We start from the raw sequence: 20,394 nt of genomic DNA, 5'->3' as shown, positions 1-20,394 counted from the left end.
TGTCAAAAAGATTGTAGAAGGTCTGAGAAAGTGAGCAATTAACTGCTCAACGGCATGAACATTGAAGTGTCCAATTTTAGGTCACTACGAAACCCTCCCCTTCTCCCTTTTCCCCCAACCCCTAACCCCTCCCCCTCCTCCTCGCCCCCTCCTCCTCCCCCCGCCTCCTCCTCCCCCCCTCCCCCACGGGCCTCACCTGGACTTGCACCTGTTTTCACCCTCCCCCTCCCCTTCCACCTACATTCCTTTCTCAAGCTTCACAATTCTCAAGCCTTCAATCCTTTTGTCTCACGCCTTCTGTCTTTTCACCTCTGGCCTTTGCCCAACCATCCACCTATCAAGCCCCCTTACCTCACCTGTATCAACTCTGTTACCTGCCAGGTAACTCTGTTACCTGCCAGGCTTTGTCCTAATCAGTCTGAACAAAGGTCCCGATCTGAAACCGCACCTAACTGTGTTCACCAGAGATGCCGCCTGACCCGCTGAGTTTACTCCAGCACTTTGTGTCTCATTTTGTAAACCAGCATCTGCAGTTCCTTGTTTCTCCAATTAACTGACTTGCCCCTTTGTGGCACACTCTCCCTTTAGGTCATCAGAAACTCCGTCACCGAATATATTTATAAATAAACTGCACTCGGCATAAAAAAAATATTCGTGAAAGAAGTCACATCACAGCCTGGTAAAGTTGAACTAGCCTCCAAAGATAGCAAAGATAAATTTAATTTTAGGCTGGGAAGCCAAGGTTCATTGAAAACAGAAGGGAATGTGTTTCTCAGGGAGTCCCCGTTATCTCGGCCGAATGGCTCTGCTTCAGCTCCCTTCAGTCGTTCACTTTGCAGCAGCCCAGGCCACGACACCAATGTGGACCCATCAGGAGGAGATCGATGGCGGGGCCAAAGTGGTCCTAAAGTGGCAGCGCACGGGCCCGGGAACCGCAGGATTAGTCCCCCTTCCACTCGTCCTTCTCCACAAATGCTTTCCAAAACCTGCAAGATTAAACACATCCAGCGGTTATGTGATAGTTGGCCACTATCCAGTACCACAAATGTAATAGAAATAACACTGACTTTCCGAACCTACCAGCAAAAGAAAATTGCAAATAGCTCCATTGCGCGCTCGTTTACAAGAGGACGCTGTGTCGCATTTAGATTATTTTGCACGGATTCAAACTCAATTTTGATTATATGTTTGCTTATGGGCTGTTATTTGTAAACTACAGATCAAAAGTGCTGATTAGGAGGTGAACAATACATTAATGTTAATAATACGTTAAGGTTAACAAAACCATTGTGAACGCTCCATTATTTGAAGTAGAAAATTAAACATCAAATAATAATATGATCTGCTAAGCTTGTGGTCTCTGGTATATGGCTCGTGTTTGGTGTTATTAAAAATACAAATTAAGATTTTAAAATTCGATGTGTCACAGCAACACGGAGCAATATGGTAAACAGTTTATCTACTGTTCAAGTTTCCCTGAATATAGGAACTATGTGAAGGTGCAACGAAACTCTATCTGTGGACTTTGAAACGTTTGAATGCATTGTGAACCAAAGCTGCCTCTCTGGATGGGGGAACGAGAATGCCCATTGAGTATGAAGAGCCTTTCAAATGTTTTAATCGCCGCGAACCACAGCTGCACGTTGCTTATTGCTGATAAATAGTTCAGCCCAATCAGCTCGCGATTATAGTCATTTCTGTGCCATCAGAAAATGATGATTACTGCCGAGTAACACTGGCAGAATCTGAAGTATCGGAGCCATAGCATTAATGGCGAATAATGTGAATGCCTACCATCCTCTCCACCCCCATAAACACATCACAATATAGTTGGTATAACGGTCATTGTTTATCGTGGAACGGTCACATTGGGAGAAATAAGTAGTAAGTAGTCGTGTATTAAAAAAGAATGTTTGTTAAAAATTCAGTGCCGGAGAATTATTCCAGTTGAAGGTTGACAAGTTTAAAAATCAAGAGAGCGATTTGAATTTATTCCAATTTACAACGATGTTTTTTTTTTAAAGAATCGAATAATTGGATTTAATTTATTACATTATAATTTCAATTTCCCGCTGTATTGAGGGGAATTTCTCCAATGTTTCCCGTCGCAGTTTTGTGCCAAACTAAAGCTGCGACCTTTCCAGCTCAATCCAACTGCTTGGTGGTTCGCAGTTGAAATGCTATGATGCAGATAAAATCATGTGGATACCATTGAGCCATCTTTGTAAAAAAAAAAAAATGTTTAGTCAATTGCCAACTGATCATTTTTGTTGATGCAAAAGTTATCTGTTTGAAAAGTTGCAACAACCCAAAAAATGATTGCGGTTTCAATCTGACTTTAAATGTAGCATATTAATAAACGTTTATCAACACACGAACTATTTGAATACCAATGATGAAGAAGGTTACATTATGACTAAGCACGCGTTTAAACGAATGTTTAATTAAACTGGCTCTGCTTTTAACAGAGCAAATCTCTAGAAATGAAAATCAAGAGTCAAGTGTATTTAGTTGTCAGAAAAACACCAGGTAGTAACCGGAACAATACAGATTTTACAGGCACATTGGACGCAACGATAACAATGAATATGCAATCAATTCTCAGTTATTCAGAGTAAACTAGGCTATGAATGTGCAAAGGGCGTAGAACAATCATAAGCATTATCAGATTTGAGACCACGCTCGCAGGGAGAGTGCACATTTGTCTAGGTAGATGTACATCCTCAAGTGAAAAATCAGTGTTTTTTGATTACTGATCCAATCGTCTCGATTAGCCCACACAACCTAATGAGTGGAATAAGCAAAGCCCAAATGAGAAGAATGGATTATAGTTGGAACAAAGCGGCTGCTTTGCGTTTCATCGTGCCATCATAGCTAAACTCAGTAATTTTCCTTAAGCCAAGGTTACCCACTTTAACTTGACTCTGGCAATATAAACCATATTTATCTTGATTAAAGAGCACTATTTTGGCTTTGTGAATTAAGGGAAACCTCTCTACCCAATCAAATAGACCAGTTTCTCCGGTGGATCTAAATAGGGCACTTGTTATTTATGCCTATCTTACGCCATGGTAGTTCGTCTTGTTTTTAAAACGTATTAATTCGTTTCTAAATCGTGCAGTGCGGGTGTTGAGACGCCTGGATGTCTGCTCTGACGTTGCCATGTCTAGTTATTAGAGCTCCTCTCCGTCTATTACTCCACATTGAAGCCTCAGCCTCCGATGCATTGCTCCAGGGCTCGCCTTTGTTCTTCCTATATCCATAATTATAGCTTTTAAAAGAGGGTACCTTTCCTTTTCTCGGTTCTTCTCCGTGTTATGACAACCGCTTTGAATTGTCACCGAATGATTTACGTCTTGGACTGCACGATTTGATAATCCAGCGTGTTAAACGTATGTTTTTGCGAATCTAAAATGGTCCAAAAAAATAAAATATCTCCAAACAAAAAATCTGATCCTTACCTCCAATAACGAAGCAATGCCATCATCCCTTGCATTTAGATTTCAATGTCAAATTGCTAAAATGTAATATGTGCACCATTGTGCGGGGGAGGGGACATTCTTAGCGAAATCCCAGTGTATTTTTCATGTTTCGCGTTTTAATGAAGTTATTTTAAGTTGTTACCTAATTGAAGTGCATGTTCGAGTAGGGTCATAATTTCAGGGTGTATTAAAATTAAATCGGTACAACTTGAAGAATTTGTAAAACTGGATTGACGTGGATTGACAAGTGAAATTTCACCCCAAAATAATCAGAGTTACATGTTGTAGCTATAAAAAAAAAAATTTGGGAAGGGTATATGTAATGTATTTAAATACATCTGCAGGTTAGAATATGCAATCAAGATTGTACACTTGTTAACGGATTTAGAACAATTAATTTTGACGAATTTCTTATTAAAATAACTGGTGAACGTTAACTTTGGAAAAAAAATATTTGAAAGTTAGTTTGACCCATTGGATTCTTCATTTGAAGCGTTCTTTATGATCGCTATTGTATGGGTTCCCTGATTTTATCAGCCAAGCTATCTCACCTCAAACGTTATCTTCCAATGTATTCACAATTTCTGAATTAATCGCCTTATTCTTAATAACACAACTCACTTTGTTCATCTTACTACGGTGCTAGTCGTTAATTCATTCTATATTGTATCTTCCCTGCAGGATTGTTCGCTGTTTTATAAAGAAATGTGCGTTTGTACTGACTGGAAAATTGCAGATGTGTCGATTAATTAACATTACAAGGTCAGACGTCTTCGTGTTGCACAATAATCGCGAAGAAAATATTCACTAAAATAATCACCCTTAAAACTATGAAACTGAAATGAAAGACGAGTTAGCCAAATAGGTATCTTTTCTGAATATTTCATGTTGAACTATATTAATACATCAAGCTTGTATTTTGCAACTTGTATCCCTAATGTTGTGTCAGATATATCATCTGTTGCCTCTCAGTGATAGTGATCGGGTAAATAATATTTAATGCAAACACCGAAGAAAACTATTTATTCCTTTTATTGACCGCTACGTTTAGGGTATTGGGTTGCACAATTTTCAGTGTGTAAGTCTTACACGTAAACAAGAATACCAGGTGAATTGGTTTAATCCATGAGATGGTCATATATTTCCAATGTAAAGAACAACTGTTCTGCCTGAATGGGCACCTAAAGTTTATTCAACATGAAGAAGAGCTCATTGTGGAATAAAGTTCGAAAGGAATGATGTAACGGACATTTAAGTCAATCGCGACACATATGGACTGCCCAGGAAGATTTGTAGTCGATACTCAATGGTTTAACTTAATTTGTAAAAAAATGATGTTTTGGCTGAAAATGGAAAGAAAATTAAGAGTGTTGATTGAAATTGTGCCAATGTCAAATGCTTTTCTAGAATCACAACACCTGGATAATGCAACTCGCCCCTTTTTTTTTTTAACATTCTCAATCTTCTGGTGATTTGTTTACATAACAAAGCAGCAGTTATTTGGCAAAGTGATGCTATTCTCAGTCGCATACCACAAACATCAGGCACACGGGGAGATGCAGCCATTGTGATCGGTATCAATGCACGACTCAAAACTTCATGGATGGTTACGAAAGATGAAAAAGCAAGCGGCGACACACGGTACAAAATGAAATCTGTTCGTGAACCGGGTGGAGAATCACAATCCCACGTGCCTCGAATAAGATAAATGTAGTTTATGTCCGTTAGGGAAGATTGAAGACATTAACAGGTATATGCGCGGGTGTGCTACATCAATTGCACCTCTTCGTATCAGATGAATAAAAAAATAAGATTACACCGGAAAAAATAATGACTTGTTAACACGTTGTTCTGCATAGCATGTGAGTTCTTCCAAGCGGCTGGATAACTCCGTTCGCTTTCAATTAAACATACATTAAACATAGGCACCCTTAGATTAAATATCTATGAACGCAGATTAAATGGACACCCCTCCAGAGGTGAATGCGAAATGGAACACCGGGTGGTAATTTCTGCAAAGTGCTGGTTAACATTTATCCCAGGCTGGTACAAAACCTTTGCAAAAAAAACTATTTTCAAAGGAGACACATGGTGTATAGAACATAGAAAGGTTTCAGAAAGAGCTGTGATTAGGAGCAGGCATCCGAACGCTAAACCGCACATCAGAAAATGGTCAACAGAGCGAATTTGTGTAAGCAGGAAGCTGGCATTGCCTCTGAATACAGAATAATTGCTATATTTTGGTTAACACACCCCATCAATGCAAATATCCAGCATTATATCCTGCTTATTCTATTTTTTTAAATGCCAGTTTCCATACTAATAGACCTTTGCTTTTATTTAAGCCTGCCTCCCAGTTATTAGGCTTTAGATTTGAAATGAGCAATATTTCAGATTTCAAAATCGCTGAGTGCTTTATACTTTCAGATTATAAAAATGAAAAGGAAATCGCGAAAATTATCCTCAACGTTCGTAAGATAGGTGCACCTGTTATATAATTAACTATTTAATAGCTCACTGCTCTCTTTTCTGGATGAAAACCTTTTCTTTGCCTGAGCTTTGAATGACCGTCCTGTTACATTTGGAAGGCTGCAAATCAACTTCCCAGCAGGAGAAAACAAACGTATGGAAAGGAACATGCTCCACACAATGAGAGGTTTATTCATGGCGCAGATCTCAGGAATAATTACGGACCGCTGGAAGGCAAAAAAAACTGTTAAATACTGACTACATCCCGCAGCGTTCTTTTATTTTACAAAACCAATTTTTTTAAAGTGCTGAAAATCTCGACAAAGCAGAGATATCAGGGAACACGCTTCGGCACAGGGGATGAAAACACACAAAAAAAAGGTGGTTTCGCTTGGCGCGTTGGTCACATAAGTTACAACTCCAGCTCGTCCACCTGCCCTTTGCCGTTTGCTCCGCTTTTAAGGTATTTTGGGATTGCAGAAAGTGTCTCCAACGTTAAGCAAAATACCACGTTTGTCACACGAAAAATTTCTAAACAGTTTGAATCTGTTCACGAGATGAATAAAATCGCAGGTAGAAGATAAAATACGAGAGAGAGAGCGAGAGAGAGAGAGAGAGAGAGAGAGAGTTTATGTCACCTCTTGATTATTTTATTCTGTGACAAAGAAAAGAGTTAAACATCCAGATTGGAAATGTCAGCTTTTACACCAGCGAATCATGAAGTATAGTCCCGGTATCCGTGAGTGTTGGGCTTCATTTTGATTTAGCATCGTGTAACTTATATTTTTAGAGAATTTGAGATTCTTTGGGTGTCGCATACATGCTCAGATTGGCAATTTAAACACTTTTAAAAAAACTTTAAATGCAACGATGATTCGATTAAATACAACGCAATAAAATAAATGCAATGACGCCTTTTTGTTGTATTGTGAATGAACTGTAAAGATTGTTTGAGCGTTTCATATTGTACATTTCACAGACCGTCAAGAGAAAGGCGCGGATCGGATTTCTTTCTCGCGTGTTCCACTCCAAGGTTAATATGCAAAGCAAAACAAAGAAAATCTCAGTCTCCCCACATGCTTCCCGACACCTTTGAACCTCCTCCATAGGTAGCTCCCTCATTCATTTCCAACGTCACCCTTTGCTGTCACACCGATTTCCTATCTATCATCTTTCTCTGGCGCGCGTGTAAAATAAAATGCATTTTATGTTTTCAAACAACGCGCTGACATTTCGTTCGTCCTTGGTGCAAATATCATTTTCATTTGTTTACAATCTCCACCCCCACCGTCACCTTGGCAATATTATCAGCCTGTTTCAGCCAGATCGTGCGTTTTTTGTTTTGCTCGGTAGCCTTTCCTCTTAATACAGATTCGCGAATCACCCGGTAATTTGGTGACACGCCCAGCGCGGTTTGCGCAAAGCGATCGGCACGTTAAAAAAAACAACACAGAAATTAGTAAATGACCTGGGCTTTAACAATTCCTCGAACGGATGCATTCAGGATTCAGCCAGCGTTCAGTTACATGATCAATACGAGACAAATACCTGGTGGTACACACCGAGCGCCAATTGTAATTCCCCACACCAAAAGACAGAAGTGACAGCGCCAGACAACTCGTCGCTTGTTGCGGGACTAAAGACATTTATAGTTGAAGTGGGTATCACATGAGAATCTCATTTAAATCGCCGCATTGATTAGCAGATAGCGGAAGAGACCGGGTATAATTAAGGGGTAAAGTGGAAGGTAGATGTCCCGAATCACACTTTAAAAAAATACGCGCCTGCGAGTTGGGTTTTTTTTGTCAATAGAGCGTGGAATTGTTTACAACACGGAGTGACAGATGTAACTGCTCTAACTCAGAGCTTCTTGTTCTGCATCTTACGTGATGTAACGCGTGCAATTTCTATGTAGCCATTTTAGATTCCACGATCAACAGAGCAGTGAACTTTTGTCTCCGGAGTGTTGCAGAACGAGCCGGGCGGTATTTTAAACAGGAGAGATCGCTAAAGCGGCAACTCCGTGTTCTTACAGCGGTAGTATTTTTAATCGTTCACTACCCATTTCCTTTTTTCAGAGAGGGAGAGGAAAAGAGAGAGGGAGAGAGAGAGAGAGGGGGGGAGAATAAGCCCGTCCATTTGCGTTTGCAAAGCTCCTTTTGAATGATTGCTGCAGATCCTATATTTATTATTTGTTTACAAGTTGGGGGGTTTTCGGGGCACGCCATAAAACAGTTTCGTAGCATGTTATAACGTGTTTATGAAATTGTCTGCTGATTATTTCGGATGGGTTGTTCGCTGATGGAAATGCAGCTTTCATTAACTGATTGTAATTAAAGTTAATTAGGATCGCCGCCGGGCAAGTGATGTAAGACGCCGCTGGCCCAATCGCAAGGCAGGAGGCAGCCTATTGGATACGTTTGCACACCAGATCCATATGCATGAAGCTGCCATGCAAATCCAGAAGTTTTCCTGAATTTCACGGGGAATTCTCTCAACTTAACCCTCTCTTTTTTTTAAAAATACTCGGCGGACAAGTGGGGAAATCACTTCTTACTAAGGGGGGGTAACTGAGGAGAAGACGCTTGGATTTGGTTGGCGATCAAGCTCTTGTCAGTTCCATGTGGCGCGTCAATTTCATGTCAGTTTCCTGCAGACTGATCATTCCCAGTCAGCCCTGTGCACTTCCTCGTTAATGATGACTATGACCGCGATGGCTGACGGTCTGTTAGCACCAGACTCTTCCAAGTCGGCCTTTCTGGAGTTCGGACATCCAGCTCAACAGACATCTCCTGGCATGTCCCAAGGACACTACCCGGTGCACGGCTTGCACTCGAGCGGGCATTCTCAGCACGATGGTTCCTACTCGGGCGCTTCTTCCTACGGCAGATCGTTGGGTTACCCATACCAGAGCCCAGTTAGCAATCACGCACCCCACCCGTACATGCCATACCAGAACAACACCACTTTGGGTCACACCAGGTTAGACGACACAGGTAAGAAAGAGCACTTTCGGACAACCAGCCTTTCCGGTGGCAAAAGCCATCGGTTTACATCATGATTTCCTTCGTCATTCTGCTATCAAGTCAGCCCCCCCTTTACCAGAGACGCGATGCCGAGATTTGAGAGTCCCCTGTTATGACATTATTTGTGTGTTCATAAAAAAAAATGTACTTTAATCGCGTTCTTTAAATAGACACGTGCAATTAGGGGACGATAATGCTGAAAATTCAAGAGCTCGGCGACACACCATTCGGTCTCCTGCCAAACGCCCGGACAATTAGCCGACGCTCCGGCGAAACAAGTCATTGGTTGTCGAGAGGTCCACTTTGTTGGGGAAATTGGGAGGTTAAACGATCTGAGCGGTTGCGGTGGATCGCTGCTACAGTCTCCAGCGAAATACTGCTGGCGTGAAGAGTTTTGAAATCTGACCCTTTTATGTATATTTGTGTAGTAAGCCGTATCATATCGTAGTTTGGAAGTCAAAGCCTGAGCTCTTGCAAGGCGGCCAGTATTTTCAATCGATCAAAACGTTACTGATTTCCCTGTAATAATTCACATTGCTAAGCTAACCCTATCACCCCCCCCCCACCCCCCCCCCCCCCACCCCAGCTCCCCCCACCCATCGTGGGATCTCAATTTGAGGGTAGTTTGATTCAACCCGTACCGGACGGGAACATGGGATGGATTGTTGTTGTGTTAAATGTGATGGCCTCAAGGTTTAGTCTCTCTCATTTCCCTCCGAGATCACGAGAAGTCGACGGTAATCGAAAATGGAGAAATCCGATTGAATGGAAAGGGGAAAAAGATCCGAAAGCCGAGGACCATTTATTCGAGCTTACAGCTGCAGGCTCTGAACCACCGCTTCCAGCAGACCCAGTATTTGGCGTTACCAGAGAGAGCAGAACTCGCCGCGTCTCTCGGACTCACCCAGACACAGGTAGGATGCCGAACAGAACAAACCCCCACCCTCTTGGATATACGAAGGTTCACTTTTTTTCCCCAAGAATCGAAAATGCAATCTCTTTGTTCTTGTGAGAAAATGCGCGCACTCACACGCAACGCATCCATATTTACCTAGGTCAGGTCTCATTTTTTAAACTACCAACACCGTGTGTAGTTGTAAACTTGGGGTAAACTCATTGAATTTGCCAAGCTACCGTAATTGGCGATGACTTGGATTTAGAACTTCTAGCAACAAGCGTGGAACCAACCCTTGGCATTTGTGTGTGGTCTCGCCACAACTCAAAGCCGCTTTTGTATTTGTACATTCATCAAAAATGCGAACAGAATTTCCCTTCTCGGAGATGGTCATGAAATAATCAGTGTGAAGAAGCGTCCCGATCCGAAATGCCGTCTGTTCGTTTCCCTCCACTGATACTGTCTGAGTTCCTCCAGCACTTTGCTCCTTTCTCCTCTCGGGTTATTTAAACCTCAATGTGTTTTTAAACATGCAAGTTGAATGTGTGTGTGTAGCATCCTACCACTGCCCACCGAAATGACAGAGGCCAATTATCCGACTTTGCGTGGCGCCGCTTCTTGTAGTTTCATCGTGGGGGCTTTTTATTTGATCCGCTACTAGAACTGGAATTAAAGGGCCAAATACATTTATAATTGCTTATTTAAAAAAAAAATCTTAGTTAACTGGTTAAAAAAATAGACTAGTGCAGTCTGACAACCATGCTGCCTGGAGCACCCATTTGATCTTGACACATGCACAGTGCCTTTGCAACACCCATATAACAAGATTACTCATGTCATTTTCTAATGGCCACAATTCAACATTGCAAACTCTACTAAAATCAACGAGGCCGCTAACAATGAAAGGTAGTCCTTCCAGTTTTTCAAAACTTCTGTGAGAGCGCTGTGGATGAAGCAAATGACTGGGGAGGCCACAGGTAGCGGGGTCACACTGGAGAAGCACTTTTAAACACTGCTTAGTCTACCAGCTCATTGATACAATGTAGGTTGTACTCGAGTGCAAGTGCCTAAGTTACATTCAGTATGCGATTCCACAACCAACCATAATCTGGACAACCGCGAAGATTTTAATGAATCTATCATTTCACTTCTCATTGTGTTAAGGCCCATGTCAAGTATTTTAGTATTCTCAGCAAACTGAAAGTACAACTTGCTCCCTTCCTGCGCAGGTCAAACTACACGAGATTCTTGTTTCTCTTTTTCCCCCCGTTCTATTCTTTCTGATATTTCCAGTATTTTCAGTTGAAAAATGAGTTCCTGACGTCCGCGTGTTCAAAATAAGTTGACTACGCTGGGATTTCAATTTCGTGTGAATGTCAATACTCGTATTGAATATGTTTTACTGAAGAAAAGACCCAGAGAGAGCGTCTGTCCCTGAACATGGGAACCGCAACTGAGAACGCGTGACGCTCTTTTTTTATCATAGGATTCGAAAAATAACAAAAATACATTTAAATATGACTATAATTAATTGCCGTATAACACATTCCTATTTAATTTTTTAATGCCTTTTAATTCTAATTGAAGCTGCCGAACCTAATTATTAGAAACAATGCATTTGTCTTAAAGATTAAATATCCCATCTGATTTCGGATTTCAACGCCTATAGACAACTTTATTGAAAATTTATTGTGTATCTTTTCAAATAATATAAACATCGCAATCTTTCACATCTCAGCTACTAGTTGTGCTCAAATATACTGGGAGTATTGTGCAGCCGGACAATTGCTAGCGGAACATACAGTATCTGCGCACTGCTTGCCAATCAGAAATAAGTGCTGAAGTTAATTAATAGGGTCCAAATATAAAATAGACATTATGCAAACATATGTGAAGGGCAAAAATGAGGAGCATATTTCGAAGAGAAGCAGCTTTGAACGTTCACTTCTGATCTCACAGATTGCGCGAAACACACTTAAAAAAGAACACGCGAGTTCAATGCGACTGTGGTCTTACAACAACAGCACCAACAATAACCTAAAAAACGATGCTGCTGCCAAACACTGAGTACCTTCTTCCGAATCTGTGATACTTTCTCAACACTTAGTGCATTTATTTAGTCTGTTCCTATTTTTGTATCCCGTTACCTTCCAGAGATATAATTATACAATCCATCTTGATTATTTTCCTTACTTACGTGGATTTGGGGGTAGGGTGTGAGACAATCCCTTGTAGCGTTATATTTTAAACTAAAACTTGAGGTGAGTGTAAACTCGCCTCAAAACATTTTGCCAACATTAAAATAAAATAAAATGTTGCTATTATAAACCACTAAGGGAATATTTCCAATTTCGTTCGCAGGATAACTGGCAATTTACTGCAAACCTTAAATATCACCGGCCGCTTAGGCTTTAAAGAAATAGCTTTAATCTCAGGCTAATCCTTATCAATTCGAAGCCAAACCGAGCCTTATTAAAATGTCAACTTCCAAACGAAACTCTACACACGTGTATTTTAATACGGAATTACGGTTTGGATAAGATAATTAAGATTGCGAAAGTAAATGACTTTCCCCCTTCACAGATGAGATGAGCATGTGCCAATCTATATCAAAATCCTCACTGCTTTCCTAAGAAGTTTGCGATCCCAGTAGATTGGAGAATCTGTACCCGAATCAAACAGCTAAACACAAAGTGCTGGAGTAACTCGGCGGCTCAGGTAACATCTGTGAAGGGAATAGATGGCAACGTTTTGGGTCCAGACCCTTCTGGAGACGGAACCGAAACCTCAAACTATCCATTCCCTCCACGGATGTTGTCTGGCCCATTAAGTTCCCCCACCGCTTTGTATTTTACTCAAGATTCCAACATCTGTAGTTCATCGTGTCTCCCGAGTCCCTTATTACGTGTCCGCTCCTTGTATATATCCGTATCAAAACTGTTTTTAAAATGTAGTTCCTTTCGACAATGCGTTTCATTTCCCCCTGAACGTTCAACATTGAATTGTTGCAATGATTTGCTTTTGGGCCTTCTGTAAATCAGCTTGAATGGTCAAGCACCACTGGGTTGAGAAGACCGTGGGAAAGGGGTTATAGTACGTTGAATCCTCTCTATATTGCACACCCACCCTGAATATACATTAACGTTGTGGCTGCCTTGTTCCATTGCAAATTTATTTCAAATGGATTAAAGTATTACAATTTGAGATGTTTTTAGTTGGATCACTTATAAACTTAGACTGGTGACTAATCCATACAACAATGTATTCTACATAGCAATTTGGACCAAGTGATCTCAGTGTTGGCTTGGACTTAAACAGTGAAGTAAATAAGATGCCTCTTTTTGTTTAATTTTGTTTCAGGTGAAAATCTGGTTTCAGAACAAACGCTCCAAGTATAAGAAGCTGATGAAACACGGCTCCAGTGTACAAGAAGGTGACCACCTGCCCACCTCTGCTGCTTTGTCTCCATGCTCACCTAATATCCCACCAGTCTGGGACGTTGCCATGGCAAATAAGGGCACCACTATGCCACCAAACAGCTACATTAACAGTTTTGGGTCATGGTACCCACCGCCACACCAGGACACCATGCCGAGACCCCAGATGATGTGATTGACCAGGAGTACAATCTATCCCATGGACTTTCTAACATTTAATGGAAAAAGTCACATGATTTGTGGTAGTCTTATGGACCAGAAACAGTGACTGATTTGAGATACCAATGGCTATGTGCGTTCAGTCATATCCAAACAGGTTTGTCCATGAAATGCACTGGGTACATAGAGTCAAGCTTCTCTAATGAGTGCAGTGCAAACCTTGTATGATGTTTGGAATTCTATTGGAGAAGTTTGATGCATCTGTAATCAACGTTGTGAATTGCAAAAAAAGGACTGATTTTATAGCTCTTCTATTAAGCTCAATTTTAATGTTGTTTAAAAGAAACTTACTTCAGGATGCAGATCCTTCTTAGTTGGTTAAAATACAAAGGCTGTATTTCAAAGTGTTTACAGGCAGGCTTGTGGAGGATAAATTACATTTTAACCAAGTTTTATTTAATTATCATAATTCTAATTTGAAGCCTTGCAGTTTTCCAAACAAAACTGCAAACACCTCTTCAGTTGAAAAGTATCAGCCTGGAATTTATAGTGGTTCTTTTTGTGTGCCACGGATTTTTTTTGGTCAGGGCATAGTGAATATGATGAATTAAAACAAATACAGTTGCCATGATGTGTACAGTTGGAAATAATTGTTGGAAATACAATGTTATTTTCCCAGCATCTACAAAGAGCAAAAACAAAACAGACTAAAGTTTGGGTCTTTGATCCTTAATCCAAAAATCCTTAAAATTCTGGAAAAAAAATGTGCTGTCTATTTTCAGATGCCAAGGGAAATGGTGCATTTCCAATGTTGTCAGCATTACAAAAAAAATCAATTGTCTGCACTTTTATATTTGCTTTATGTTAGAACTATTTTTGGAGATGCGGTTAATAATACATCACAGAAACAGGCCCTTCAGCCCAACTTGCCCAAGCCAAGATGCCCCATCTACACTGGTCTCACGTCTCTAAATATCTTTCCTATCCATATACCTTAAGTGTCTTTTAAACATTATAGTACTGCCTCAACTACCTCCGCTGGCAGCTCGTTCCATATCCCCACTGCCCTCTGTGTGAAAAAGTTGCCCCTCAGGTTCCTATTAATTTTTTTCCCTCTTGCCCTAAACCCATGGGTTTTTTTAGGACGTAGGTTTACAGAAACTTTAAAACACCCTTTCCAATTTTAGTCTATTAACATTCGGACAGGCAAGCAAGTTGCATCATTACCATGCACAGTAGTTTCATCTGCTATGTGTAAGTTTAATTGATTGCTAATCAAGACTGAAAGTGTTCAAAATAACTAAAGGCAGAAGGCCTATTTTGGATCAAAGCAATCCAATTAGGACAACGAAGGTATCCTCAGCCCACCACCACTAACAGCTACTCCCCTCCAGATCACCATCTCACACTACCCCCAATAAACTGTACAATTAATAATGAAGTGCCATGTGTTATATAATCAATTGGATGTGGCTCACATTTGAAATACAGCCTAGGTAGGGAAATAAACCAGACATGTTTAGATCATCCAAGCAATATGAAGGCAAAGAAGATGTCTTGGAGAACCGAACGATGGAACACAGTACATGTGTGTATATATTGTTAATTAGTTGTAAATAGTGCATATGTATTATGTCATTATTCTAAGTAAATCAGTGATATGCGTCCAAAACATCTTATATACACCCCGATTCTGATAAACATGGCTACTCGATTTAATAGTACGTTTCTCAGGATAATAGAAGCCGGAACGTGTTAGCATTTTTTTAAAGAAAAAAAAGCAATGCCGACTTACTGTGGATTTAATTCTTAAGTGTAAAGGAAAGGCAGGATGATTGCATGTAATTGATCAAACTATTCCGTTCATTTTACACCCCAACAAGATTTCTTACTTACGTTTCCCGGAGGTCAAACATAGACGTAAAGCTTACTAGATTTTAAAAATTATATAAAATGTTCTGCGGTCACGTTAAAACAAAAAAGTGGAGGAAACGTGATTTTATTTTTGCATGACCACATTAATTTGCCGAAAAGAATTGGTGCATATCTGGAGATGTTGTTATTTGTCTTTCTGATTAAAAAGGCTTTGGACTTTTAAAATCCTGCTGTTGTTTGGAGTTTGATAAACAAGGGTCCAAGCGCCTTTGTTTCAGTAAACCTGGAATTGTAATGAATTTATCGGGATGTTAGTTCAGTTAGACCGAGAGATGGATAGCATTTTTTTTTCTTGATTGTTGCATCTATTTTTTTTTTTAAACGAAACATAAAAAAATCTGACGACATTACTTGAAGTTGGCGCGCTTATTAAATAAAAATCCAAAGGAAGTTTTTTGGAGGCAAGTGGGGTGTGTTTACGTATTTTCTATTTAAAAATAAGCTTTAGAGTGACGCATGCCATCTTTTTTGAGACCCTAAAATGCAATTGAGAAAAAAATGGAAGTTAGTACTTGTCACACGTTGAATAATTGCAGGTAATAACCTGTCTTTCCAATGTTCATTGCTTGTTTGTCTACTAAAACTTCCGGCTGATGTACTTTACACAACCTGCTTTGCCACCAACCGATGGTGTCACCGGCAAACAATCACATTATAACGAGCCCAAAACTGTATATTTAATTTCACTGTTGACAATAATATTGCTTATGCGTTTCAGTCGAATTCAATCTTTTTCTCACAGTTCAATTCAATCTCTTCATCACCTAGATGCTGAAAGTTATTTTGTTTCCGAGTCAGCATTCTGTGTAATTTTATTTTGCTATTTTGGAGGTCAATGCTAATGGGTGTCTTCATTGTGTTCCATGTAAACCATTCATAAATAGGATATAGCATATTTTATAACCCCCACGCCCCACCCCCTCTCGCCACCATTAAACATATGCAATTGTTTAAAATATGTGCTCCTTGACTGAATATTAATTAAGACTAAGAATCTGCTGCAGTAAGCCTCTTGTTAGCCAAGTAAACACAAACTCACCGTGCCAAACATGATTGATTAAGTAATAATATGCATTGACTGTCAGTCGGAACTAACGGCCTGAAAGCCTGTAGGCAGGGAAGAATATGGTCGACTTTTTCCTTTTTTTAAAAAAACCTAAAAGCGAATAAATCTATATTCCTTGTTCAAAGGTCTGACAGATACACCTGTGTCTTACATTCCCAATTAAGAAACGTCCTACTTACCACGTGTCTCTCCCATGTCATGGCCCGCAAACTACAACACGTATTGAAATCCGTGGTTAGTTCTCCCAATTTTTTGTCAAAGTCAGCCTACAAGACAAGATAGTGTATTTACAGATTTTAATGCATAAAAGCTCCCATGTCAAGTCTCCCCCCGTAACATCTGCACTACAAACCGTGTGCAAAGCCCACTTCCCTGCTATTTTAAGATTTTTTTTAGGCTTGTGTGAAAGGGGCTGTAATTAGAGCAATTTTGACTACAGCTCCCTGAATAAAGCGCCTTCCATCAAGATAATTACCAGCAATTTTCGGTCGCCTAAATGCACTGCTTAATATGTAACAATTCCGAGTGGGGGAAAAAAAAAACGAGAAATCAGGCAGATGCTCCGGCTGCAGTTTTGTTACACAGATTTGAGTTGTTATTACCTAAATTACTTGCAGGTGTATATTGCAATCAACAAAAATACTGATAAAAGGAAAAGAAACAGGCTTTGGATCGATATAGAAAGCAAACCGAGAAATCTGCATTACAAAGGTATTTATGCTGTGGCAGTAACATTTCTGTTTGTCGTACTTCAACGGGGGAAAAAAAACGTTTGTCTGATCCCCAGTAATAGGCTGCTACTGTACCCATGGACAACCTATTGTCGAGAACTGAATAGAAAACGGCCGAGTGTTGCACTGGACTGTTAAATCCTCGCGTTCCATAACTTATTTTCCTGGATAAATGAATACAACACTCCCCTTTCCTGCCCCGTGGGCTCCAACACTCCGGTTTCTCCCTCTCACTCTCCCACCCTCCAGTAAACCTCAGAGTGGAACCAAAGGATCTGAAAATAATCATTGAGGCAGAAAGCGACCGGTGATTCCAAGAGAATGTTTTTTTTTCAAACTTAACCATCCCTATTTAGTTTAGGACCATTTTTAAAGAAGGATAATTTTACACCATTGTGTTTCATATGCCACCTGATACACCTTCTATTGTGACACTTATCTCAAAATACTTCAGCCTTAAATTTCCCCTCTTAAACGTTAGCATATTTTTCAAATGACCTGCCTATGGAGTTCAGTTCAGTCTCCGCACTTCTAGCATCAGGTCTGTAAGTAATTTTAAGGCGCTTGTATAATCAGCAAATAACGTATCAACAAACCCGCCTGATAAGAAGGGACAAATAATTCTTATGCAGTCAGTATACCTTTGGGGGTAGCAGAGAAACTGCACCAGGAAATCGCAACTGGGTGTAGACCTTTTATTAAAAAACTTGCATTTTGACTGATATAATCAAGGTAGCCTAAGAACTGTTTTTCCCCGTTGGCCCCAGCGGATTACAGTTATGGGATTTGAACACTTAGTCGGTATTCTTGACCGTGGTTTTCACAAAACTATTCCAGGCGCGCCCTAACGGATCGACCATCGATGCGGAAAAGTTGTGGGATTAACAAAGATCGTAAGCAGAATCAGTATGCCAAAACGTCAAGAACGCCTTGGATGAAATGCAAAGCATACCACATACAACCGCAGGGGTGAGCAGAACACACATCCTACTCACAACCCGAAACTTAACATATTGATCAGCAATATTGTTGGACATCCCCGCGTCCCCCCTCACCCCACCCCACCCCCCCCCCCCCCCCCTCATTACTGAATAAATAGGATAATTATATATCTTAACTCTAGCCGAGAAAATATCTGTTTCAGAGCACACGAGAAGGACAAGCGAAGGGTAAAGGCTTACCTGCTATGGCTGGTTTTTACACAGAAATTATTTTTCAGCCTGGAAAGAATGACAATTTGTCAGCTTCCACCCCCCCTCCCTCTCCCTGAAATACATTCAATAAAAGTGTATGGAGCTAACAGCGGAGATGCAGCTACCCTGGTTAAAGCTCCAAGTGTGAATTAATTCAGCTATCAGCGTCCTCTTTATATTCTCAGCTCAATTAGCCTTTATTACTGGCCATGTTTACTCATCGAGAGATGGGATAAAATGTGTTGAATAGAGAAATTGCTCATCTTTGCAAATTATAGGTAATTTTAAAGCTTGAGATTATAATAATAGCAGTCCAATCTGGACAGCCTACGTAGTATAGTCTTCCAAACAGCATAATTACTGGAAAGGTTTAGGAACTCCAGAGTACTGAATTCATTATTTACTCTTCTCTTTGACGAACTTGGGGCTGTTTGATGAATACAAATCGTACTGATATAATTACAGTTCGGATTATTATTTTTTTTATGATTGTGAGCCTCTGGGAAACATTCTCCAGTATATCTCGGAAAGGATGCAACTTGTCCAGAGCCAGCAGTGGAGTTCAGTTGTGCTTTATTTTTCTCCTTTATTACTTTGTACACCACGAGAGAGGTTGGGAAAGTGCCCCCTTTAAGGTGAGGTGAGGAAACTTGCCTCGGACATACTTGAAATACTTTCCATTGTAATTGTTCCAAAAAAAATGTTTTTGAGGTCAGATTTGAGCTCCTAAAATGTAAATGAAATTCTGCTGTTCGCTTTGATGTCTCACGGTCAGGGTCTCTAGATGTTGCAAATACAATTATAATCCGCATCGCCGGATTTCTGTTTTCGGTTTCAAACAAGCGAAAGTCTGAGTTGGAATCCTACTGTATTTCATCTGGCAAGAATTGCTGAAGTTGCATAGATTTTAACCCAGAAAGGACGATTTTTGCAAAGTTTCCTGCTACTATAATGTATAGGATTCCTTGTGTTTTGTTTTCGACGCAGGATTGCGGGAAGACCCTTATTTTTGTGGATGTTTCTGAATGCAACACATGTCCATCACTCCGCGATGAGTTACACAGTGAATTGTGCTGGATCCAGTTTATATCCAGTATTTTAAATGTCATGTCATGATTTCAACGCGCTGTGATGTGCCATGTATTTCGTGTTTCACATACCGGCGATAAATTGGATACAGTGGTTGTTTCCTTTCAGAGTCCTTGGGTATGAAAAAATCATTTAATATATATATTACACGCAGCATCTGCAGACATGGAGGCTCATAAACAATGAAATTGGAGCTTGAACCAATTTTTAATTATAACCCCCAACCTCACCGCCAACTAACCCCCACCCCAACACACAGACGCGCCACCACCTTCATCTTTTGCCCTTTGCTACCACCCCCCCTCGTCCACCTATCACCCCCCCCCCCCTCCTCTCGTACAACGCTTTCACTTTATTTCCTTTAATGGGCGGGCTGTTTTTAAAACATGTTTTGAACGCAACTCTTTGCGAGCTGTTCTTTGTATTGCGAAGCTTCCTCTGTTAGAAACTGCGCTATCTCTACCATCTTAAACGATCGCAGTCCACTGCTCCCTCTACCTGTCTCGCGTAATACGTTCCAGCATTTACAAATCTGGTCTCGGTTTTCAAAACAAAACTTTTTTTTCCCCCATTTCGTACACATCTCTATTGGTTCCGACCATTAAACACCGTGTATAATAACGTTAAACTTCAACGCACACTCAAGTACCGCATGCTGACTTGCCCGTCGGAGTGTATAATTGAAACCAGCATATTTACAATGTGTTCTGTAGTCAATGCGTTAGGACCAATGTATTTACAATATGTCGTATAGTCAACGTATCTGCTATAACTGTTCTGGATAGTGGACGGTGAATTGTCCATGTCTTATAAATCCTTTCAATTTTAACATGGAAAGCAAAAACACCTAAAAATAAATAAAAGTAATCCCGTCTCAAAGTACCCAACAAAACCAGCAAGGTTGTGGCAACC

The 20,394-nt window shown here is 40.4% G+C and overlaps 1 protein-coding gene and 1 long non-coding RNA gene across 2 annotated transcripts; one reads left to right on the top strand and one right to left on the bottom strand.

Annotated features, from left to right (window-relative positions):
* Positions 1-258: 258 nt before the first annotated feature.
* On the bottom strand, positions 259-18,516 carry LOC144607772 (uncharacterized). Its single transcript, XR_013549140.1, has 3 exons — positions 18,382-18,516; positions 16,649-16,735; positions 259-986 (listed from the first exon to the last, which is right to left on the bottom strand). It is a non-coding gene; the product is annotated as an uncharacterized LOC144607772 (long non-coding RNA).
* Positions 7,854-16,262, top strand: dlx4b (distal-less homeobox 4b). Its single transcript, XM_078424829.1, has 3 exons — positions 7,854-8,947; positions 9,698-9,891; positions 13,233-16,262. The coding sequence occupies exons 1-3, from the start codon at positions 8,647-8,649 to the stop codon at positions 13,482-13,484; spliced, it is 747 nt and encodes a 248-aa protein (XP_078280955.1). The 5' UTR covers positions 7,854-8,646; the 3' UTR covers positions 13,485-16,262.
* Positions 18,517-20,394: the final 1,878 nt, after the last annotated feature.

Source organism: Rhinoraja longicauda, chromosome 29 (assembly GCF_053455715.1).
Source record: "Rhinoraja longicauda isolate Sanriku21f chromosome 29, sRhiLon1.1, whole genome shotgun sequence".
Taxonomy (NCBI): Eukaryota; Metazoa; Chordata; class Chondrichthyes; order Rajiformes; family Arhynchobatidae; genus Rhinoraja; species Rhinoraja longicauda.
This window is presented reverse-complemented; position numbering and strand designations above follow the sequence as displayed.